Source organism: Accipiter gentilis, chromosome W (genome assembly GCF_929443795.1).
Source record: "Accipiter gentilis chromosome W, bAccGen1.1, whole genome shotgun sequence".
Lineage (NCBI taxonomy): Eukaryota > Metazoa > Chordata > Aves > Accipitriformes > Accipitridae > Astur > Astur gentilis.
Window position 1 is genome coordinate 28,623,734 of NC_064918.1, and position 22,718 is coordinate 28,646,451.

Consider the following 22,718-nt stretch of genomic DNA (forward strand, 5'->3'; position numbering starts at 1 on the left):
ACTGCTAAAGATTATGTTCTGAGCAAAATTAACACTTCAACTATGTTATCAAAATATTAAATCCTCTATCACAAAAATAATAAATTGCAGGTACTGTATACAAGTCAAGTTTAATCAGATATGTAGTGTTTGACAATATTAGCATATGCATTTGTGTTGGAAATAAGTCTACTTACAACTGAGTCTGTATCTGGACACTCCCTATAAAAAAAAGAAAGAAAGAAAGAAAATATACAATTATAAAATGCACAAATGATTTTATTCATACTTTTATTGGTACTTCCTTTAATATTTTCAATTAATTTGAAACACTGCATTTGACCCATTTGCTTTTCAAACTCTGTTAAAATTTGTTATAAATAATCCACATTCAACTGAATGAGATTTAAATAAAAACAGCTGAAAGTTTATGCTAAAAACACTGCAGAAGAAAAATTTATAGTAAATGCTGAAAAACCAAACTCACAGGGGGGGAATCAAGGGAAGTCCAGAGTATCACTGAGACAGGAGGAGTCAAAGAATCTCAGTAGACATAATAAAGGGGGGTGAAAGATGATGTTTAGTGCTTACATTGTTGAAATTAGCTGAGGTAGAGACAGTCCTTGATAAGAAGAGCTGGTCCCAAGAACCAGCCAATGAGGTAGAGACAGTCCTTGATAAGAAGCAGGAGCTGGCCCCAAGAGCCAGCTAAGACTGGTCTTGCGGCTTGGGTAAATACCAAGAAATCACTGAGCCTGCGCAAGGAAAGAGGTTACTAGCGGTGACGGAGTCATCTATCTTCATCTCTGCGACCACCAGACGACCACCATAAAGAGGCTCTGCGCAGGTGCAGTTGGGAGGGGACTATGGAAATGACCTCTCGGAGCTAATTTTAATATGAAGCGAGGATAGGTCATGCATATGTATAAGCGTATTGTAAATATGTAATACCTGACTGTATAAACTTGAGGCAAACTGCCGAGTCGCGCGCGCACGACTTTGGTGGGACTACCCCCCATGCCGCCCAGCGCTGAATGAACATACCTACTTTACAATCTCACTGATTGTGGAGTCTGTTTTCCGCACGTCATCACACTGTATTTTGGATGAATATGCTTTAGGAGTCAGGTCTCTATGGATGATGTGCATAATAAATAAAAGTCACCAATCCTAATGAAATAGTCCACATGCAATTGCAAAACATCTTGGACAATAACCAGTTCTTAAAGCAATTACGACTATTCTTAAAGGAATTGAGAGCTTCTCTCTTTCAGAATTTCATTCTTAGTTTGAGTTTCTCAAGCACAGTTGCAGTCAAGCCACAGAATGTGATGTTCTAGTTAATTTAGAAGTAATGGATTAATGCAAGAATCTCTGTAAAAGCCTATGGCATGTGTTACATAGGAGGTCAATATCATGCAGTCATACTTCATTCTTTCTGACCTCAGCATTTTTGCATTGTGTATAAATATAGAAACAAATAATATAATATAAATCAAGTTTCAGTCCAACTTGTTGAAAGCAAGTCAAATTATTTTCCCATTTCAGAGTGGCTACACTGATTTATATTTTCTGATGATGACATTGTGCCATGAAAACCAAAATTTTTTCTAGAAAGAGACATCCATATTATCTTTCAACATTAAAAAAAAGTCTTTGGGAAAAGACAGCATTTAGAAAAGTATTCAGATCCAATGGACAAGCATACAAAGGTACAAAGTGATTCACATAGCATAGAAGTCAGTTTTCAGCCCTCAGTGCCTGAGAAAATTTTCTCTGTTACAGGTCAAGGAAAAACATGATCTCTCAGTAGGGATACATTGAGTGATACACCTGGGAAGAGTTAATTTGGAGCTTCCTGGCCTTTACTGTCTCCAGAAAACTACTATTAAGAGCCCTGAATCTTTGCTGTGGACAGATTACATTTCATCATCTGCCAAAGAATGGATGGAAGCAGATGTCTGGTTTGCAAGCCGGCTAATAACATGACATGAGATTAGCTTGAGTTAAATCAAATACTTCTACTGAGAAAACACATCTAGAAATTATGAAGAAAATACATTGAAATATAGTAACCATAATTCCTAATACATAGAATGCTACCAATCCATCTAAGAGATCATGCAATAAACATGACAAAGGGTATAGCTGGGTGTATTGGGTTTGCGTGGCAAGGTTTTGGTAGCAGGGGGGCTACAGGGGTGGTTTCCTCAGCTTCCCCTATGTCCAACAGAGCCACTTCCAGCTGGCTGCAAGACAGACCCACCGCTGGCCAAGGCCAAGCCAATCAGCGATAGTGGTAGCACTTCTGTGATAACATATTTAAGAAGGGGAAAAAAACCCCTGTGCAACAGCAACTGCAGCTGGAGAGAGAAGTGAGAACATGTGAGAGAAACAACCCTGCAGACACCAAGGTCAGTGGAGGAGGTGCTCCAGGCGCCAGAGCAGAGATTCCCCTGCAGCCCATGGTGAACACCATGGTGAGGCAGGCTGTCCCCCTGCAGCCCATGGAGGTCCATGGTGGAGCAGATAGCCACCTGCAGCCTGTGAAGGACCCCATGCCGGAGCAGGTGGGTGCCTAAAGGAGGCTGTGACCCCGTGGGAAGCCTGTGCTCGAGCAGGCTCCTGGCAGGACATGCAGACCCGTGGAGAGAGAAGCCCATGTTGGAGCAGGTTTTCTGGCAGGACTTGTGACCCTGTGGGGGACCCATGTTGGAGTAGTGTGCTCCTGAAGGACTGCAGCCCATGGAAGGGACCCATGCTGGAGCAGTTCGTGAAGAACTGCAGCCTGTGGGGAGGACCCACGTTGGAGAATCATAGAATCATTTAGGTTGGAAAAGACCTTTAAGATAATCAAGTCCAACCATCAACCATGCCCCCTAAACTATGTTCTGAAGTGCCTTGTCTACATGCTTTCTGAATACCTCCAGGGATGGTGACTCAACCACTTCCCTGGGCAGCCTGAAGTTTGTGGAGGACTGTCTCCCATGGGAGGGACCCCACGGTGGAGCAGGGGAAGAGTGTGAGGAGTCCTGCCCCTGAAGAGGAAGGAGTGGCAGAGAAGTGTGATGAACTGATCGCAACCCCCATTCCCCATCCCCCTGTGCCACTGTGGGGGGTAGGTAGAGAATCCGGGAGTGAAGCTGTGCCTGGGAAGAAGGGAGGGGTGGGGGGAAGGTGTTTTAAGATTTGGTTTTATTTCTCATTACCCTACTCTGGCTTGATTGGTAATAAATTAAGTTAATTCTCCCTAAGTCGAGTCTGTTTTGCCCATGATGGTAATTGGTTGAGTGATCTCTCCCTGTCCTTATCTCGACCCATGAGCCTTTTGTTATATTTTCTCTCCCTTGTCCAGCTGAGGAGGGGGAGTGATAGAGCAGCTTTGGTGGGCACCTGGCATCCAGCCAGGGTCAACCCACCACACTGGGACATCAATCATGAGTTAGAATGATGGTCTTTCAGAAATGAATGTGCACACGATTTACTGGAAAAAAAAATTCAAAAATTTTTCTGTCTTATACAGTACACAAAAGTTTTTCCAACAAAAGAATAAATGAAGCTTCGGGTCTGCAAACACAAGCATACAGTACTTTGTCCACATACAGAGCTACTATTTCATTAGGAGTACACATGAGAATCACATTATCTACATTGTTCAAATGTAGAAAAAGGGAGAACTACTTACCTATGCAGAGGAAAGAATGAAACATGAGTAGACTACTATGAATACATTTATATTATTTCCTTTAAATCCTTAGTTACAAAAAACTTAAATAGCTGTGATGTTTTCATATTCATAGCATTCCTCTAAACTTCTGTTATAAAACCATTTTTTTGTTAAACATCAGCTAATGTTTATCTCCAGGCATTCACTAGTTTTCATACAAGACAAGGCTTCAAGCTGGAAATATACTTACACAGACTCAGTATCTTTTTCTTTTTTCATTATTCCTGATAAACCAAAAGGCTTCCTCTTCCGTGGTTTTATCCCTATGAAACAAACACTTATCATTTAAAGATCAAAGAGATTAGTATATATTTAGCAATGTCAAACACTGGTGCATACCAATGCCAATACCTTTTAAATGCTGCCATGATGAGTGATACAAAAATCTAACAGTGGAGGTAGGTATGGAGCCAAACTAAGGGAACACAAGAACAAACTAAGGGAACATTATTCCAATATGTTGTTCAGTAACACAATGTGCTGGTTTTGGCTGGGATAGAGTTAATTTTCTTCACAGTAGCCAGTATGTATGGGGCTATATTTTGGATTTGTGCTGGAAACAGTGTTGATAACTCAGGGATGTTTTCAATACTGCTGAGCAGTGCTTACACAGAGTCAAGGCCTTTTCTGCTTCTCACCCCACCCCACCAGCAAGTAGGCTGGGGGTACCCAAGAAGTTAGTTGGGAGGGGACACAGTTGGGACAGCTGACCCCAACTGACCAAAGGGGTATTCCAGACCATATGACATCATGCTCAGCATATAAAGCTGGGGGAAGAAGAAGGAAAGGGGGACATTTGGAGTGCTGCTGTTTGTCTTCCCAAGTAACTGTTACACACAATGGAGCCCTGCTTTCCTGGAGATGGCTGAACACCTGCCTGCTGGTGGGAAGCAGTGATTGAATTCCTTGTTTTGCTTGTGTGCGTGGTTTTTGCTTTACCTATTAAACGGTCTTTATCTCAGCCCATGAGTTTTCTCACTTTTACCCTGCTGATTCTCTTTCTCCATCCCACTGTGAGGGGAGTGAGCAAGCGGCTGTGTGGGGCTGAGCTGCCTACCAAGGTTAAACCACATCAACTTCATACAAAAAAATAAATTAAAATATGGTTTAAGCAACACATTAATAACATAAGTCTTTATAAAACCGATCTGCATTGTACATCCAACTCTCCAAGTTGGGTATGCTAGACTGTCACTTATTTTATAGAAGATGGGTGCACTGCCAGTTTTGAGGAAAGGGACTCTGCTCACAGAAAATCAACAGGAGCTATTGCTCCAGCCAATCCTGAATAGCCAACACACTTGGATCAGAAACTGAACCCTGCCTCTCTCAGCTACTGCAGTTCAACATCCTGTTCTTATTTCCCTGCATGTTCCCAGTAGCTGCAAGCCCCTGTCTCTCCTAAAAAGTAGGATCTTCATCCTGTAAAAATGAGAATGTCTCTTGGCTTCCCAGCTGATGCTGAGTTCATGATTTCCCAGTGCTGTAGCCAGCTCTAATGCTGGCTCCCACTGAGTCTGGAACCATGTCTCCTCTCTGTCTTTTCTTCCCTGTTTTTAGCACTGGATATATATAGCTTTAGTACAGAAAAAACGTTTGCTTTCATACCCATTTAATGTACTAAAATTAAAATACATTTAAATATTCCATCAGACTTACTGTCGTGTCTGCTTCTCTCCTCAATTTTTACTGAATCAAAATAGACTGCCAAACTTTAAACAAAATGACTGAGTGCAAGCATCTGATCCAATTAGTCTACAGTTTTGTTTTGATGTAAGATACTACCTACAGCAAGCTTTTGAGCAAAATAGTGGAAATAATTTGGTTTCCAAAATTTAATGACTGACAATTTGAGCACATCATTAAAAAAACCACTATATTCCCCTTTACAGAAATACATTACACAGCACATAAGGAATCTCTTCACTTTTAGAAATTTTCAGGGTGAAATAACTCAAAACTTCTCACAAATTAGGTAGCTATAAACTCAACCATATCTTAATAGAGACAGAAATTGCTCCAAAATTATTTTTGAATGCTACTCTGGAATTTATTTCCTTTCTGTGCTTTATCCAGCCCCCCAAAATGACAAATGGAATATGAGAGTAGTTTCTGAACATGGATCTTCTCTGCTTCAGTCAAAAAAGATTTTAAGTCTCAGCTGCAATCTTGGCAACTTAAAAGTTGTTGGCTGCTATAGCTATACTGTCAACTCTGTCCCAAAAGTAAATATATAGCTTATGCATATAAAACAGTTCTTAACCACTTAAAACAATCCCCTAAGCAAAATAAGCAACACCAACAAAGGAAGGCTTTGCAACCATAACGCTGCATTAGAATTGATATAAATAACATGGCAACAATGGAAAGAGCCTGGGCCATGTTTTGACACTTGCAAATTAAGTTACACAGTCATAAGCGAACCAAATCCAAACCTCTGCGAAGACAGGGTCTTAGCCAAAGTATATTTGTAACATTAAAAGTCTCTGACCATCATGCATCAGGCTTATAAAGTACTGTAGGTCTCATTTTCATAGAAGTTTGTTTCTCAAAAGAAAAACAGCTTTTTGGTCTATTGGAATACTTTAACGTTATACAAATTCACATGTGAATATCTTTCTCAGTTTCAGGTCCTATCCACAGGATTGTTAGGTAAATACTTATGCTACAACAACTCACCTTCAACTGCACTGGATTTGTTACATTCTTCAAATTCAATAGGGCCTTAAAGAAATGACAATGAAGATAAACATTAAGTTAAATTTAATCTCAAATTAAGGTCAAACCCTAAGATATTTTAACAAATATTAATATTTCCTGAAAACACTAAATAATCTAATTAAAAATTTAGGTGGTAACTGAAAACCACAATTACTTTGCCAATGGTCAGATTGTGAAATCATACATGTACAGCAAATCATTAAATATTTTCACTCTTTCATACTAAAATATTAAAATACTAGTGCACCTTGTCTAAATACAATTTAATTGCCTATGTTATTACAACCACATAAAACATTTCTAATTTGTTTCCTCTTTTCACTCAAAATTGCATCTATAATATAGTGTAAGGCTTTCATTTTATTTCTTTTAATGAACAAGAGCTATGTAAAGAAAAATCAAAAAGGAAAAAAGCATAGCTATAGTCCTAATTTTGAGATTTACACTTTTTCTAATTCTGTATTGTTAGTTCCTCTGTTTCCTCTTCATAGTCAATTACCTGGACAGTTAAAAGTGATGTGCAGAATCTTAAATATAGTAATAAAGAAGATAAAAAGCTTCTAAAAAAATCATTAAGACTAAATAGGACTGTCCTGGTTTCAGCTGGGATAGAGTTAATTTTCTTTCTAGTAGCTGGTATAGTGCTATGATTTTGAGTTAGGTATGAGAAGAATGTTGATCACACACTGATGTTTTCAGTTGTTGCTAAGTAGTGTTTAGACTAAGTCAAGGATTTTTCAGCTTCTCATGCCCAGCCAGCAAGAAGGCTGGAGGGGCACAAGAAGTTGGGAGGGGACACAGCCAGGACAGCTGACCCAAAGTGGCCAATGGGGTATTCCATACCATATGATGTCATGCCTAGTATATAAACTGGGGGGACTTGGCCTGGGTGGATTGCTGCTCAGGAACTAACCAGGCATTGGTTGGTGGGTGGTGAGCAATTGCATTGTGCATCACTTGTATATTCCAATCCTTTTGTTATTATTGCAATTTTATTATTGTTATTATTACTATCATTATTAGTTTCTTCTTTTCTCCTCTATTAAACTGTTCTTATCTCAACCCATGAGCTTTACTTTTTTCCTTCCGATTCCCTCCCCCATCCCATTGGGTGTGGGGGAGTGAGTGAGCGACTGCATGGTGCTTAGTTGCTGGCTGGGGTTAAACCATGATGTGAGTGACCGAGAGACTGGCAACCATTTTGTCTCAAACAACCAAGCAAGTAGCCGCAAGCAGCCAAAACAGGATGTGCCCTGCGGAGGTGGGGTAGTGAACTGTTTTTGGGAGGCTTTCTAGCGGTTGTGCCTCAAAGAGGCTTTCTGGCAATGGTCTTTCTGGGAAGTTTTCTAGCAGTTGTGCTTAGGATGTTTTGTCACAGGATCGGAGTTTTGCCACAGGCCCTTACCACAGTGGTTGTGTAAACAAGTTAAATGGGATAAGGGGGCATCAGCCACCCCCCCCACTCCCTCCTCAAGAACTTTTGAGAAAACCCCACAACGCTTCCGCGAAGGGCTCTTGGACAAGGGTATAAAAGGGGGGGAGACCAACCCCCAGGCACATGCCCTGCTGCCTGAGGAATCCGGACAGTTACTACAGAGACTCTTTCCTCATTGGATCCAAGGGTGGTGATACTTACCTTGCCTTTTTTCTCTTTCTTCTCTCTCATCTCTTCTCTTCCTCCTACCTTGTTGTTAGGAATATTTTGCTACAGCTGTTAGGTGTCAAGTTTTTTTATTCAAAATATCTGCTACACCAAATTTAGCCACACTTGTGTTATAAGTTAATGTTAAATGAAACATATTTCGAGCATCTAAGAGCCATTGTAATGACTCCTGCCCTGGGAGTCACCGAGCAAAACAGGGTGTTGAAATTTCCCCTGTCCCTCCTGAGTCATTGTTGCAACTCCTGTGTGCAGCAACAGACTATCTAAAAGATCGCCCTTACTGAGTGGGACGGGACACACGACAAGGGACAATAAAGCAGAGGTTAAACTGGTTAAGTGCCATATCTAAATCAATTTATTATTATGGCTTCCCATTATAGTTGTGTGACAGATGCACTCGATTCCTTAACCAAACTAGCGGTAGTTTGGTACAGGCTCCAAAGCAGGTAAAGGCCCAAGCCGTAACCAAGCTGAGAGGTTCTCTAGTTCCAATCTGTCCTCTGAAAACCCACAAAGGAGCAGAGTGGCACAGTGAGCATCGATGCCTATGAGCTTGGAACACCAATCATGCGATTAACACATGAATAGCAGGTGGTTCTTCCAAGACTCATTTATCAAGGAACAAAGAAAATTGTGGGTACAAGGAGTTTTGTGCATACCTCTCCCATTGTATGCAATTTGACTATGAGCCAACCACTTTATCCCATAAATATGACAGCCTAAGTGAGCCGCCTTTGAGCTCTCCCTCCTAAGCAGCTGGTTGCACAGCGGTGATCTCCCCTTGAGCTGCGACACCTCTCAAAGTTGCTCCTCGAGGCAGAGACCTCTTACCAACTGCAGATCTTTGGTAAACGACTGATATCGTGCATAACCTTGTATTATAGTGCACTAAGATTTTGTCTTGGCAACTTTGTTTCATTGTTATATCCTTTGTGCAGTACAGTAATAGAGTGAACCTTGCCATCGAACTTTGTTAAGTCACACTTTTACAACATCATGTTTCAATAAAACCACTTTTGCTGATACCTTTGACAGTGGTTCTTTAAGCAATCTAAATCACCCATTTGCAACAAATTGGCGCAGTCACCAGGATCCTAAATCAGGATTCGCCATAAGATGACACAAGGTAAGTCAGTTGTCATTGCAAACAGCAGTCTTAACCCTCATTCTTTCAATCTCGCTAAGCCTAGAATTTATTTAACCCTGCTATGAACCATTTTAGGGAGCAAAGTTGCAGAAAAACAGTGATTTTCCATAAGACCTTATTGAGGGAGTTAAAAAGGCAGAATCACACCAGCACTTGTGCAAATGCAAAGAAAGCAGAAGACACATGCAAACAGGCACCATTACTTTCAGCCCCTACTAAGAATTAGCCCCTTGGCCTGTATTTGAAACCGTAACTTGCAACTGAAGCGACAAAAGCAAAAACAAAGTTTAGCAAGGCATCACTGTGACACAAGGGTTATTACTTATCTTTCTATAATCATTTTGATGTAGTATACACAAGTTTATATATACACGTCTCCTGGTTTCAGCTGAGATAGTTAATTGTCTTCCTAGTAGCTGGTATAGTGCTATGTTTTGGGTTCAGTATGAGAAGTTGATAAAACTGATGTTTTCAGTTGTTGCAAGAAAGCTGGAGGGGCACAAAACATTGGGAGGGGACACAGCCAGGGCAGCTGACCCAAAGTGGCCAAAGGGGTATTCCATACCATGTGACGTCACGTCTAGTATATAAACTGGGGGGAGTAGGGTTGGGGGGATCGCCGCTAGGGCACTAACTGGGCATCGGTCAGCGAGTGGTGAGCAATTGCATTGTGCATGACTGGTATATTCCAATCCTTTTATTATTATTATTATCATTTTATTATTGTTTATCATTATTAGTTTCTTCCCTTCAGTTCTATTAAACTCTTCTGATCTCAACCCACCAGTTTTACTTCTTTTCCTGATTCCCTCCCCCATCCCACTGGGTGGGGGGAGTGAGTGAGTGGCTGCATAGTGCTTAGTTACTGGCTGGGGTTAAACCACAACAGTCCATTTTGGCACCCAACATGGGGCACAAAGGGTTGAGATAACAACAGACCTGACCACAGCTTGTTAAAACAAGTTTGTTACAAACATTCATTACATTGGCTTAATAGTCCCTAGTCACAATGTTGATTTATGAGCATTTACAGTTGTGGTACTCCTTTTTAGAGTTCTGTTATGTATCGCCTCACTTCCTGTATGTAGTCCCTGTGCTGCTGTTTATCATCCATGAGAGGTGGATTAAGGTTTTTGTTTTAATATATTGTGTAATACTGGCTTATGGTATGATAAACTTATCAGTTGTGGGACTAATCCGGTATTTGCACTCAGCATTGTTGTCACCTCTACACTTCGGGAGCCATCTATGGGAAACTATTAATAATTACACCCTTTACTTTGCCTCCTTGGAGAGCCAATCTATGGGTGAGACATCTATCTTCACCTTTCCCTTCTCCTCTAGTTGTGTGGATTGTCCTGCTCATAGTTCACAAACGAGTTTCACCATGTCTAGTGCACACAGGTGACTCATGGGGGGTTACAAAAGTGACCCAGCCTTGCACTGCCTTGAGGCCCTGTCTCTCTGCAGAGATGACTCACAGGGAGCTGTGTAGACAGCTTAGCCCTGGGTTGTCTGATAAGCCCTAAACTAAACAGGGCGGTGGCTGTGCCATTCAAAGAACCAAAACCTGAACTGAGCCTTGAAATCCCTTAAAAAATAGCATGCCCTGAGTCTCAATCCAACCACTATTCAGTTGCCTGAGGAAGCAAGGTAAAAAACTCAAAACCTGGAGGGTTTCAGCTTCAGTTTCAAATGACAACCTTGTGTATTCAAACAATCACAGACCAACAAAGGAAAGATAAGGGGAAACTCCACTCAGATACACATAATCCATTTAGGCATATATCAACATCCACTCAGACATAGTCATACACACCATTCCACAAGTCAGGGGATAAAAACTCTAAGATTCCGGTTGGAAATGGGGGAGTCACTTCTCCAACTAAACAGTTGGCTTGTGAAGGAGACCCTTCCCCCCCTTGATGGGGATGCCGGTCAAGGTAGCTTCCCTGGGATTGAGAGCCCTTACCTGGAGGGGTAAGTGAATATTGTTTATGCTTTAAGTTCGTAAACACATGTGTGCTTCTGGTTGTCTCTGAATTGCTTGTAGTTGTAATAGTGTACTACTCTTGCCTTAAAAATTGCGATAGTGCATTCCTCCATTGTATCTGTAAAACCTGCAATAGTGGCATGTTAAGTCTGTAAGTGAAGTACAAATAAATAATTTCCTTGAACCTTGCAGTTAAGTCTTTTTCCGCCACACTAGTCTAGTTACAATGGCATTTGAGAATTTTGAAAAATTTGAATACCCTTGGAATGTTGAAACCAGCATGGTCCTATTGCTAGGAAGTAGCATGTTCCTGAATGTGGTTCAGGCTTGTTTAAGGTTAAACAACTATTTAAGAAGATCACCCAGAGATCTGCCCCGAGGCTGGATAATTATAAATGGAAGGCTGTGTGGGGTAGTATGGGCAAGTACCTAGAAAAGTGGCCACCTCCAATGTTTTGGAAATTCACCCCTGAACAAGTGCAGGATCCTGAAAAACTATCAGAACATTTGGAAAAAGTATGCTGTCACCCTGGCAACTCCAGAGAGACACAAATCACTGCAATGTGCTGGGGCCTGGCCCATGCCTATCAAGCCCTGTTCAACGACATTCAGTACCCTCAAGGGGAAGAGAAGGGCTCTGGATCTAACAAAGCAACAGGTAGTGTGGCTACCCAAACACTGGCGACTGCTACTGCAACCGAACCAGCACACCAAACCGCACCAGAAGAAATATACAAAACAACCAGTTCGTTTAGCGAAGGATGAAGATGAACCAGGGTCATCATGGGAACAGGAGGAAGAGGCAGAACCAGAGGTAATCACCTGATCCCTATCCTTGAGTAAGCTGCGGGATGTGCGAAAAGAATTTGGCTGCCGTATAGGTGAGCACATTATCACCTGGCTGCTCTGATGCTGGGACAATGGCGCTAGTAGTTTGGAATTAGAAGGTAGGGAAGCCAAGCAGCTGGGATCGCTTGCCAGGGAAGGTGGCATTGACAAGGCAATTGGAGAAGGGCCACAAGACCTCAGCCTCTGGAGGTGACTCCTGTCAAGCGTGAAGGAAAGGTACCCCTTCAAGGAAGATGTTATATGTGAATCAGGCAAGTGGACCACCATGGAAAGAGGTATCCAATATCTGAGGGAATTAGCCATGCTAGGGATGATTCATTATGACCCAGATAACCCACAATTACCCAAAGATCCAAACAAAGTCCAATGCATACAACCCATGTGGCAAAAAGTTGTACGGAGTGCACCATCCTCGTATGCCAACTCACTGGCAATAATGACCTGGAAAGACAAAGAGGCACCGACGGTGGATGAAATGGCTCACCAAATCCAGCAATACAAAGAAAATCCCTCCTCCTCCCTACAAGCCTGCATATCGGCTGTGGAGAAGCTGTCCTGGGATTTCCAGCAATTCAAAAAGGATATGTCCTATTCCCCACCTGTAATGACCAATATCTCAGCTATAAGGAGTGAGCGTTCCTCTGTCGGAGAAAGAGAACATAGAAGGTACACACCACAAAGTGCCCTGTGGTTCTACCTCTCTGACCACGGAGAGGACATGAAGAAATGAGATGGAAAACCTACCTCGGTCCTAGATGTACAGGTATGTGAGTTGCAAGGAAAAACCACCACAAAAGGGGATTCTACCAGGAAAAATGCTGCTCTGGTTTCCAAACAGAGTAGAAGGGCTGATCTTATTTCTGATCCTCTTGAAGGGACTTCTGAGCCAATGTTACGAGAAGTGAGTACTGGATACTCTGACCAGAATTAGAGGGGCCCTGCCTCCAGCCAGGTGGAGGAAAGGGATAACCGGGTCTATTGGACTGTGTGGATTCGATGGCCTGGCACATTAGACCCACAAGAGTACAAGGTTCTAGTAGACACTGGTGCACAGTGCACTCTAATGCCATCAAGTGTTAAAGGGGCAGAAACCATCTGTATTTCTGGTGTGACAGGGCGATCCCAAGAGTTAACTGTAATGGAGGATGAAGTAAGCCTAACTGGAAATGCATGGCAGAAGCACCACATTGTGACTGGCCCAGAGGCTCCGTGCATCCTTGGCATAGACTATCTCAGGAGAGGGTATTTCAAGGACCCAAAGGGGTATCGATGGGCTTTCGGTATAGCTGCCTTGGAGACGGAGGGCACTGAACAGCTGTCTACCCTGCCTGGTCTCTCTCAAGACCCTTCGATTGTGGGGTTGCCTTTACTTGGAGGGGTGTCCAGTACACTTGGAATCGATTGCCCCAGTGGTGGAAACACAGCCCCACCATTTGCCATGGACTAATCCAGACTGCACTGGAGAAAGGTGAAGCTCCGGAACACCTGCAATACATTGATGACATCATCGTATGGGGCAACATGGCAGAAGTCTTTGAGAAAGGGAAGAAAATAATCCAAATCCTTCTGAAACCCAGTTTTGCCATAAAAGAAAGTAAGGTCAAGGGACCTGCACAGGAGATCCAGTTTTTGGGAATAAAATGGCAAGATGGATGTCGTCAGATCCCAATGGACATGATTAACAAAAGAGCAGCTATGTCCCCACCGACTAATAAAAAGGAAACACAGGCTTTCTTAGGTGTCATGGGGTTTTGGAGAATGCATATTCCAAATTACAGTTTGATTGTAAGCCCTCTCTATCAAGTGACCAGAAAGAAAAACGATTTTAAATGGGGCCCCAAGCAACAACAAGCCTTTGAACAGATTAAGCGGGAGATTGTTCATGCAGTAGCCCTTGGACCAGTCCGGACAGGACAAGATGTTAAGAATGTGCTCTATTATCCTGCAGCCGGAGAGAATGGCCCTACCTGGAGCCTTTGGCAGAAAGCACCTGGGGAAACCCGAGGCTGACCCCTGGGGTTTTGGAGTCAGGGATATCGAGGATCCAAGGCTCGCTATACTCCAACTGAAAAAGAGATCTTGGCAGCATATGAAGGAGTTCGAGCTGATTCAGAAGTGGTTGGTACTGAAACACAGCTCCTCTTAGCACCCCGACTGCCACTGCTGGGCTGGATGTTCAAAGGGAGGGTCTCCTCTACACATCACGCGACTGATGCCACATGGAGTAAGTGGGCTGCACTGAGGGCACAACGAGCTCGCATAGGAAACCCTAGTTGCCCAGGAATTGTGGAAGTGATCACGGACTGGCCAGAAGGCAAAGATTTTGGAATGTAGCCGGAGGAGGTGGCACGTGCTGAAGAGGCCCTGCTGTATAATAAACTGCCAGAAAATGAGAGGCAACATGCCCTGTTCACTGACGGATCCTGTCACATTGTGGGAAAGCATCGGAGGTGGAAGGCTGCTGTATGGAGTCCTACACGACAAGTCGCAGAAACTGCTGAAGGAGAAGGTGAATCGAGTCAGTTTGCAGAGGTGAAAGCCATCCAGCTAGCGTTAGACATTGCTGAAAGAGAAAAGTGGCCAGTGCTCTATCTCTATACTGACTCATGGATGGTGGCAAATGCCCTGTGGGGGTGGCTACGGCAATGGAAGCAGAGCAACTGGCAGCGCAGAGGTAAACCCATCTAGGCTGCCGCACTGTGGCTACATATTGCGTCCCAGCTAGAGAATCTGGTTGTAAAAGTACGTCATGTAGATGCTCATGTACCCAAGAGTCAGGCCACTGAAGAACATCAAAACAACCAACAGGTGGATCAAGCTTCCAAGATTGAAGTGGCTCAGGTGAACCTGGACTGGCAACGTAAGGGTGAGCTATTTATGGCTCAGTGGGCCCATGACACCTCAGGCCTTCAGGAAGAGATGCAACATATAATGGGCTTGCGACCGAGGGGTGGACATGACCATGGATACTATCGCGCAGGTTATCCATGAATGTGAAACATGTGCTTCAATTAAGGAAGCCAAGCAGTTAAATCCCCTGTGGTATGGAGGGCGATGGCTGAAATATAAAAATGGGGAAGCCTGGCAGATTGACTATATCACACTCCCACAAACTTGCCAAGGCAAGCACCATGTGCTTACAATGCTGGAAGCAACCACTGGATGGCTGGAAACATATCCTGTGCCCCATGCCACCGCCTGGAATACTATCCTGGGCCTTGAATAGCAGATCTTGTGGTGACACAGCACCCCAGAAAGAATTGAGTCAGACAACGGGACTCACTTCTGAAACAACCTCATAGACACCTGGGCCAAAGAACATGGCATTGAGTGGGTGTATCATATCCCCTATCATGCACCAGCCTCTGGGAAAATTGAACAATACAATGGACTGTTAAAGACTACATTGAGAGCAATGGGGGGTGGAACTTTCAAACATTGGGATACACATTTAGCAAAAGCCACCTGGTTAGTCAACACCAGAGGATCTGCCAATCGGGCTGGCCCTGCCCAGTCAGAACTGTTACTTTACTGTAGAAGGGGATAAAGTACCTGTAGTGTACATGAAAAATATGTTAGAGAAGACAGTCTGGGTTACTCCTGCCTCAGGCAAAGGTAAACCCATTTGTGGGATTGCTTTTGCTCAAGGGCCTGGGTGCACTTGGTGGGTGATGCGAAAAGATGGAGAAGTCCGATGTGTGCCTCAAGGGGATTTGATTTTAGGTGAGAATAGCCAATGAATTAAACTGTATGATGTTAGTTGCTATATAACCGTGCCACTGTATGTCATCATTACTATAATTGTTATATGCTATATCCATAGTAGTATAGTAAGAATCACTTAGATCAAGCAAGAAAGAACTGTGATAAAACTGAGCAAAGCGCAGTAGTGATGGAACCAGAACTGACTCCAGCATGCAACAATCCAACAGTGCATACCATCCTCCTGCTGCATCCAATGTCACCCGCTCACCATACTGCACTGCAGCCTAATCATGCTCTGCTGACTGAGAGGACTTTGCACCATCCCTCCTGCCCAGACAGACTGGTATGACAGATGGAGCCCAGAGTTGGGAACTACATGAACTCAGCGAACATTTTATGAACATTTATTGAGTGCACCCTCAGCAAGTGTGCAGATGACACCAAGTTGGGAGGGAGGGTTGATCTGCTCGAGAGTAGAAAGGCTCTAAAGAGGAATCTGGACAGGCTGGATCGATGGGCCGAGGTTGAACAAGGCCAAGAGCCAGGTCCTGCACTTGGGTCACAACAACCCCATGCAACACTACAGGCTTGGGGAAGAGTGGCTGGAAAGCTGCCTGGCAGAAAAGGACCTGGGGGTGCTGGTTGACAGCCAGCTGAATATGAGCCAGCAGTGTGCCCAGGTGGCCAAGAAGGCCAATCGCATCCTAGACTGTATCAGAAATAGTGGGGCCAGCAGGAGCAGGGAGGTGGTTGTTCCCCTGTACTCGGCACTGGTGAGGCCGCACCTTGACTACTATGTTCAGTTTTGGGCCCCTCACTACAGGAAAGACATTGAGGTGCTGAAGCATGTCCAGAGAAGGGCAACCAAGTTGGTGAGGGGCCTGGAGCACAAGTCTTATGAGGAGCAGCTGAGGGAGCTGGGGCTGTTTAGTCTGGAGAAAAGGAGGCTGAGAGGAGAGACCTTATCGCTCTCTACAACTACCTGAAAGGAGGTTGTAGTAGAGGTGGGCGCTGGTCTTTTCTGTCAGGTGGCTGGAGATAGGACGAGAGGAAATGGCCTCAAGTTGCAGCAGGGGAGGTTTAGGTTGGATATTAGGAAAAATTTCTTTACTGAAAGGGTTGTCAGGTATTGGAACAGGCTGCCCAGGCAAGTGGTTGAGTCACCATCCCTGGAGGTATTCAAAAAGCATATAAACAAGGCACTTCAGGACATGGTTTAGTGGGCATGGTTGTTGCTTGAACTCGATGATCTTGAAGGTCTTTTCCAACCTAAATGATTCTATGATTTTATATATTTATACACCTATATCTCTACATATCTCAAAGGACGGTAAAAGGTGATGATGACTGACCAGGATGTAACTGAAGGTATGGGAACTGAGCATGACGTTTATGGTATGGAATAAGGGGTCAATAGTGTCCTGGTTTCAGCTGGGATAGAGTTAATTGCCTTCCTAGTAGCTGGTATAGTGCTATGTTTTGAGTTCAGTATTTGAAGAATGTTGATAACACACTGATGTTTTCAGTTCTTGCTAAGTCATGTTTAGACTAAAGTCAAGGATTTTTCAGCTTCTCATGCCCAGCCAGCAAGAAGGCTGGAGGGGCACAAGAAGTTAGGAGGGGACACAGCCAGGGCAGCTGACCCAAAGTGGCCAATGGGGTATTCCATGCCATGTGACATCATGCCTAGTATATAAACTGGGGGAATGGCGGTGGGGGATCGCCGCTCGGGGACTAACGGGGCATTAGTCAGCAGGTAGTGAGCAATTGCATTGTGCATCACTTGTATATTCCAATCCTTTTATTATTACTATTGTCATTTTATTAGCGTTATCATTATTAGTTTCTTCTTTTCTGTTCTATTAAACTGTTCTTATCTCAACCCACAAGTTTTACTTCTTTTTCCGATTCTCTCCCCCATCCCACTGGGTGGGGGGCAAGTGAGTGAGCGGATGCGTGGTGCTTAGTTGCTGGCTAGGGTTAAACCACGACAGCAGCTTTATAGACATCTGTTCTGAATATATCCATAAATTCATATTAAATAAAGTTTGGAAATATAATTTACACAGAAGAACATAGCAGAGGTAAGTTTGTACAAGGAAGTTCAGTTTTTTGACAAATTTCAGTCATGTATCAAGGAGCAGTATAGTTTAAGAGCTTCCTCGAAGGTCTACATAGAGGGACTCAGTGCTATAAAATGCTATGCTTTATGAACACAAATACTACACTTAATAATACATTGTGTTGCTAAATTTCATGAATCATTTAATATCAAAGCTAATGAATTCTGAGAATTTGAAATTTTAAGTACATTACCACTATAACGCATTAACAAATAGGGTTTGACCTTTTATTAGGAGTGGAAATCTACAGTTTTTAAATTAACATTTCCTAGTCTTTTATTTTTAATCTCTTACCAGGTCTTTCCTTGCCAGTTCCTTTTGACTCAGCAAATTTCTGTATTAAACTCTCAACTGTAGTATTTGTCATGTTATTAATAAACTCTTCATGCACCTTCAAAAAAACAAAAAAAACCAAAAAAACCACACCACACAAAAGGAATTTTAAAACCAGTAATTGAAAGAATGTAATTAACTTTAAAAAGTGTTTTTCTCTAGAGTTAAGGTTCAAACCTGTGCTTGCCTCTGAAGTATATTACAGGGCTTCCTAAAAATCAATAGGCACTTTACCAAGGAAATCCCTTCTTTGCATTAGTATTTGCAACTGTGTGTACAATACAGATACAAATGAGTAATGAAAGAATACAGCTTGATGACAGGGCTAGACTTTACTTCCATTTCTTCCATCTAAACCACTTCTGTAATCCATAATTTTCTGAATTTGTCAGCAACGTGTCCCACTGTAACGTCAGGAAGACAAGCAGTCTCTTAAGCCAGCACCAGTTAAGGGTGTGAACTGTTACAACTGTATTATCACAGTTCCCACCTGTTTGAGTAAAAGCATTACTGTTGTAATGGGTTTTGGTCTGATAAAGGAACAACCACACATTGTTAATAAGAAGTTTTTCCAACAAGGCAGTATGTATATGCTTTAGAAATAAATAGCATGACCCTTGTGACCACCATTCATTAGCAGAAAACCTCAAAACTGAAGAAAACAGTAACTCAAATTAAGTGTATACAAATAAAACTACATTTCAGAACATCAAAAAATTAAGGACTACTCATAAGGATTAATTAAGCCAACTTGCATCTAAATAAAAGATACTATAAAAACTTTTTAACACTGTTACTGAAGGTCTTTTGCTCATAAAAACCAAAGCGTATCAAAAATCTGGAAGCTTTTCAGACTGATATAATTTCAAGTTTTAGTTAAAGAAAAGCACAATTATCCTGAAATGTGTGAAATGGGTACTAATTAATATCTATGGAACAGAACTTTGAAATACACTAACAATTCTCCAAATTGTCAAAATATTTTGTTTTCTGTTAACACAAAATGTAACAATTATTCAAACTTATTCTGTAAAATTTGTGATACTGAACTTATAAATACACCAAGAAGCAGTAAAAAAATTCAGCTTATGTTGAATTTAGATATTAAAAAGATTTCCAATACAATGTACAAAATTAGAGGATGATCCATTTAATAAAAAAAATTTCAGAGAGGCTTGAATAATAAAAGAGAATACGCATATAGAAACATCACAAAAGACCAAAATGGCAATTTAGTAGATGTTCAAATCTCCTTCAAACATCTCATAAACAAGTTCAGTACTCGCATAATGTTTGATATCTGTGGTAAAAAGAACCACATCTGCTTGAAAATCTTTTTAATTCTGTGGATCATTTCTGTTTATCCCCTTCTACTCATACTGGTTTAAAAAGTTACCATCATTTGAAAGATGTGATCTTGTAATTACCACAAACACAGTAAGAATGTTTCATTTAATAGTTAAGAAAAATATGTATCATGATCCAAACAAACTATAATATAAAAAATTACCTCTCCTATTTGTAAATGAATTTCTTTTATGGTATTTGACAATGATTCTATAATCTCTTTCATATGAAGAAGGTGTGTTTCTTCAATGTCTTGAAATTTCTGTAAACCAATACAAGCAATTATTCATAATGAAAATAATTCTTGAAATTTCTTGAACCTTAAATTTTAATAATTAAATATACTAAACAGAAAACCACTTTTTTTTCAGATCTTGATCATGGTAATTACAGTGTTTAAAAAAGGAAGGTGCAGAATTCACAGTTATGAAATAATGTACTTTAGAAGAATATCCTTTTGGAACTGTTATCCAACTTTTTTACTTACTCTTTAAACCTTCATCTATCTTGATTTTTTTAAAATTCTGACCTATTTCTACCAAAAGAAAATAGGGCTGGAGGGTGTTTAAAAAAAAAATCTATTTTCCATAACTGAAGAGTTTCAGTTTTTCATCTAACCCCAGAAATCCTATTTCTGGATCTGTTTTGCACCTCCTCCTTATCACCCCCTCTTCCTGCTCACAATACACACATGCGTCCTCTTTCTCTAGTTAAATCTATATCCTTTGCTTCTTTAAACGCGATTCATTTGTTTGATCTTTAAACTCACTGTATAAAAGCTTTGCAGTTTGTCTGGAATTTGTCCTCCTGTTCCATCTTACCCAGGCTTCCACCTGACACCCATTTTAAAACCATTTCCAACATCTACTAATGACCCCTTCCTAGCCAAAGATCAGAACTAAAAATGTCCTCATCTTTTCCAACAGTCAACCATAATAATCTTGAAATCTGTGTTTACTCCTGCTCTGTCCTAGCTCTCTTCCTACTTCTGTAACTGTCTAAACTTTGGAGCACCACTTAATCCTCTCTCCAATTTTTCCAGGGTTCTCTGAAGACCATCTCTCCACATTTCACACCTCTTGGTACTCTGATTCACAAACAAGTACAACTCCATACAGACAAGTCAAAAATATCTCTTAGCTTCTAAACTCTCAATCTTTCTTTTGCCATACTTATATGCCTCTCTAGCCATCAAGCAAGCAGATTAAAATGATATTTTTTTTCCTCAAGCAGCCTTCCTCTTAATTGCAGAGGATATGGTCATCCTCTGTAGCCTATTCTATGACATTACTTCTTTTACTGACTGCCTGATTACATAAACTATATTATTTTGCTTTCAAAGCTATCTATGGTCCATCTCTATAATATCTGCTCTCAATCATTATCAGGGTGTCAACACCTGTACGCAATGTGATCTTCCAGCCTGTTTCCAGTACCTGATTTTTACCTAAACTCAAAGTCAACTTTTGAGATTATGCCAATGCCACTTCCTTTGTGTTTGGTTTGAGCCCCCCATAAAACTCTGCAAAACATTCTCCTTTAAACTCTTCTTTATAATGCATATCAAAACAGGTGACCATTCAGAGATTTTTTTTTGTCTCATGTCAGTGGACAGCAACCCCCTCTTGATTGTTTCCTTATTTCTTGTTTATTGTTTTATACTAAAGATTTAAATTCTTTGAAGTAGAAGCCATCTTGGCCTTGTACAGTACATAACACAAAGGGGTCTGATCAAAGACTAAAGCTATCTAGTTACTATAATACAATCACATCTTCATATCACAGATATAATCATTAACCAAATTGTTTACTTACACTTTTGAAAAATCAGTCCATTTTGAAAAGATGTACTGAAATGAATCTGTAATGTTAATGACCCAACAAATGCAAGTGAATTCTTAGCATTTTAAGCTACAATAAAAACGAAAAATTATCAACAGGATCTTTATCTATCCAACTCAGCATACACAGTTTAAGTAAGCATTATTCCTTTTTATCAACACGTACATTTTCCTGTAAGTTTTAAAATGTGAAGAATTATTACTCATTCTTGAACTTTATTTATATGCAGACTGCTCAAAAGCAGTTATCCAGTCAACTGCACTCATTTCTAGTTAAGACGGACTTTCAAAGAATAACTTAGCACTTTCAGCTATTTGATCCATTCCAATAACTGACTGTGCTATGTGATTATAAAAAAAGCTTCTAAAAAGGTGGAATAACTAGCAAATGAGACATGTTTTCTTAACAAGTGCATAGCAGTTGTATAATACAACTATTCTTTTACTCAGAAAATCTTTCAACATGAAGAATTTCTGCCAAATCCAATATCTAAACAACAAAGTGAATTATATTTTCCTACGTCTTTAATCACAATAAAAGCCCTCCATGTTTATTGCAGAAAAAAACCCATAACTTTCAATTTAAGATTATGAAGATCACATTTCTAAATTCAACCTCTCAAAATCATGTATCACAAGTCACGTCACTTTGATAATTGCAGGTAAGATAGTAAATGACAAAAAAGGAAAAATATGTAAAATTTATGCAACAGGATTGGTGGAGTTTAACTAAGAGGACGGTTAAGTGAGGACATTACTACATGATTACCTAGAATAAAGCCACAGCAATTCAAGGTGTTTGCGTCCTCAAAAAAAGTTTATCTGAACAGCCTAAGACAGATTTAAGTTAAGCCAACTGTTTTTGCACTGAAACAGCTGAGAATGTTCACACTGCTCATTTATTTTGTTTTCAGAATTAGTATATTTCGAGTCAAATGTACTCCAAATTAAGATAATCTAGGGTGTGACTGATTCAGAAGCAGGCCTCCACATATTCACGAGTGTTGTTACTTTTCCTACTGCATAATCTTTAAAGTAGCACCCCCAGAACCAAACTGTAGATGCGGCTACACCATTATACTTAAAACAAATTCCACAGATAGGACTTATACTGGCAGAATTCCAATTTTCATTTCCAATATGGATAGCTGTGGATGGTATTAAAGTTTCCAGGTGTTCATTATCACATTAAGTAAAAATTTAAATTTTGAGTAAAAGGGTTGTTGCAGTTAAGGAACTAAGGTTATTTATACAAGTGTGGTTTGTAGTGAGGTAAATTTGTATCATTTT

The 22,718-nt window shown here is 41.1% G+C and overlaps 1 protein-coding gene across 5 annotated transcripts in view; it reads right to left on the minus strand.

Moving 5' to 3' along the window:
- The window catches only part of LOC126035444 (F-BAR domain only protein 2-like), a 131,304-nt gene that overhangs the window by 50,758 nt on the left and 57,828 nt on the right, over positions 1-22,718 (minus strand). For all 5 annotated transcript variants that reach the window (XM_049794012.1, XM_049794010.1, XM_049794011.1 and 2 more), the window contains 5 exons: positions 19,751-19,849; positions 18,202-18,298; positions 6,386-6,430; positions 3,897-3,969; positions 177-201 (listed from right to left, as the gene is read on the minus strand). In XM_049794012.1, the coding sequence (XP_049649969.1) occupies positions 177-201; positions 3,897-3,969; positions 6,386-6,430; positions 18,202-18,298; positions 19,751-19,849 (339 nt within the window). The remainder of the gene's footprint in view (positions 1-176; positions 202-3,896; positions 3,970-6,385; positions 6,431-18,201; positions 18,299-19,750; positions 19,850-22,718) is intronic.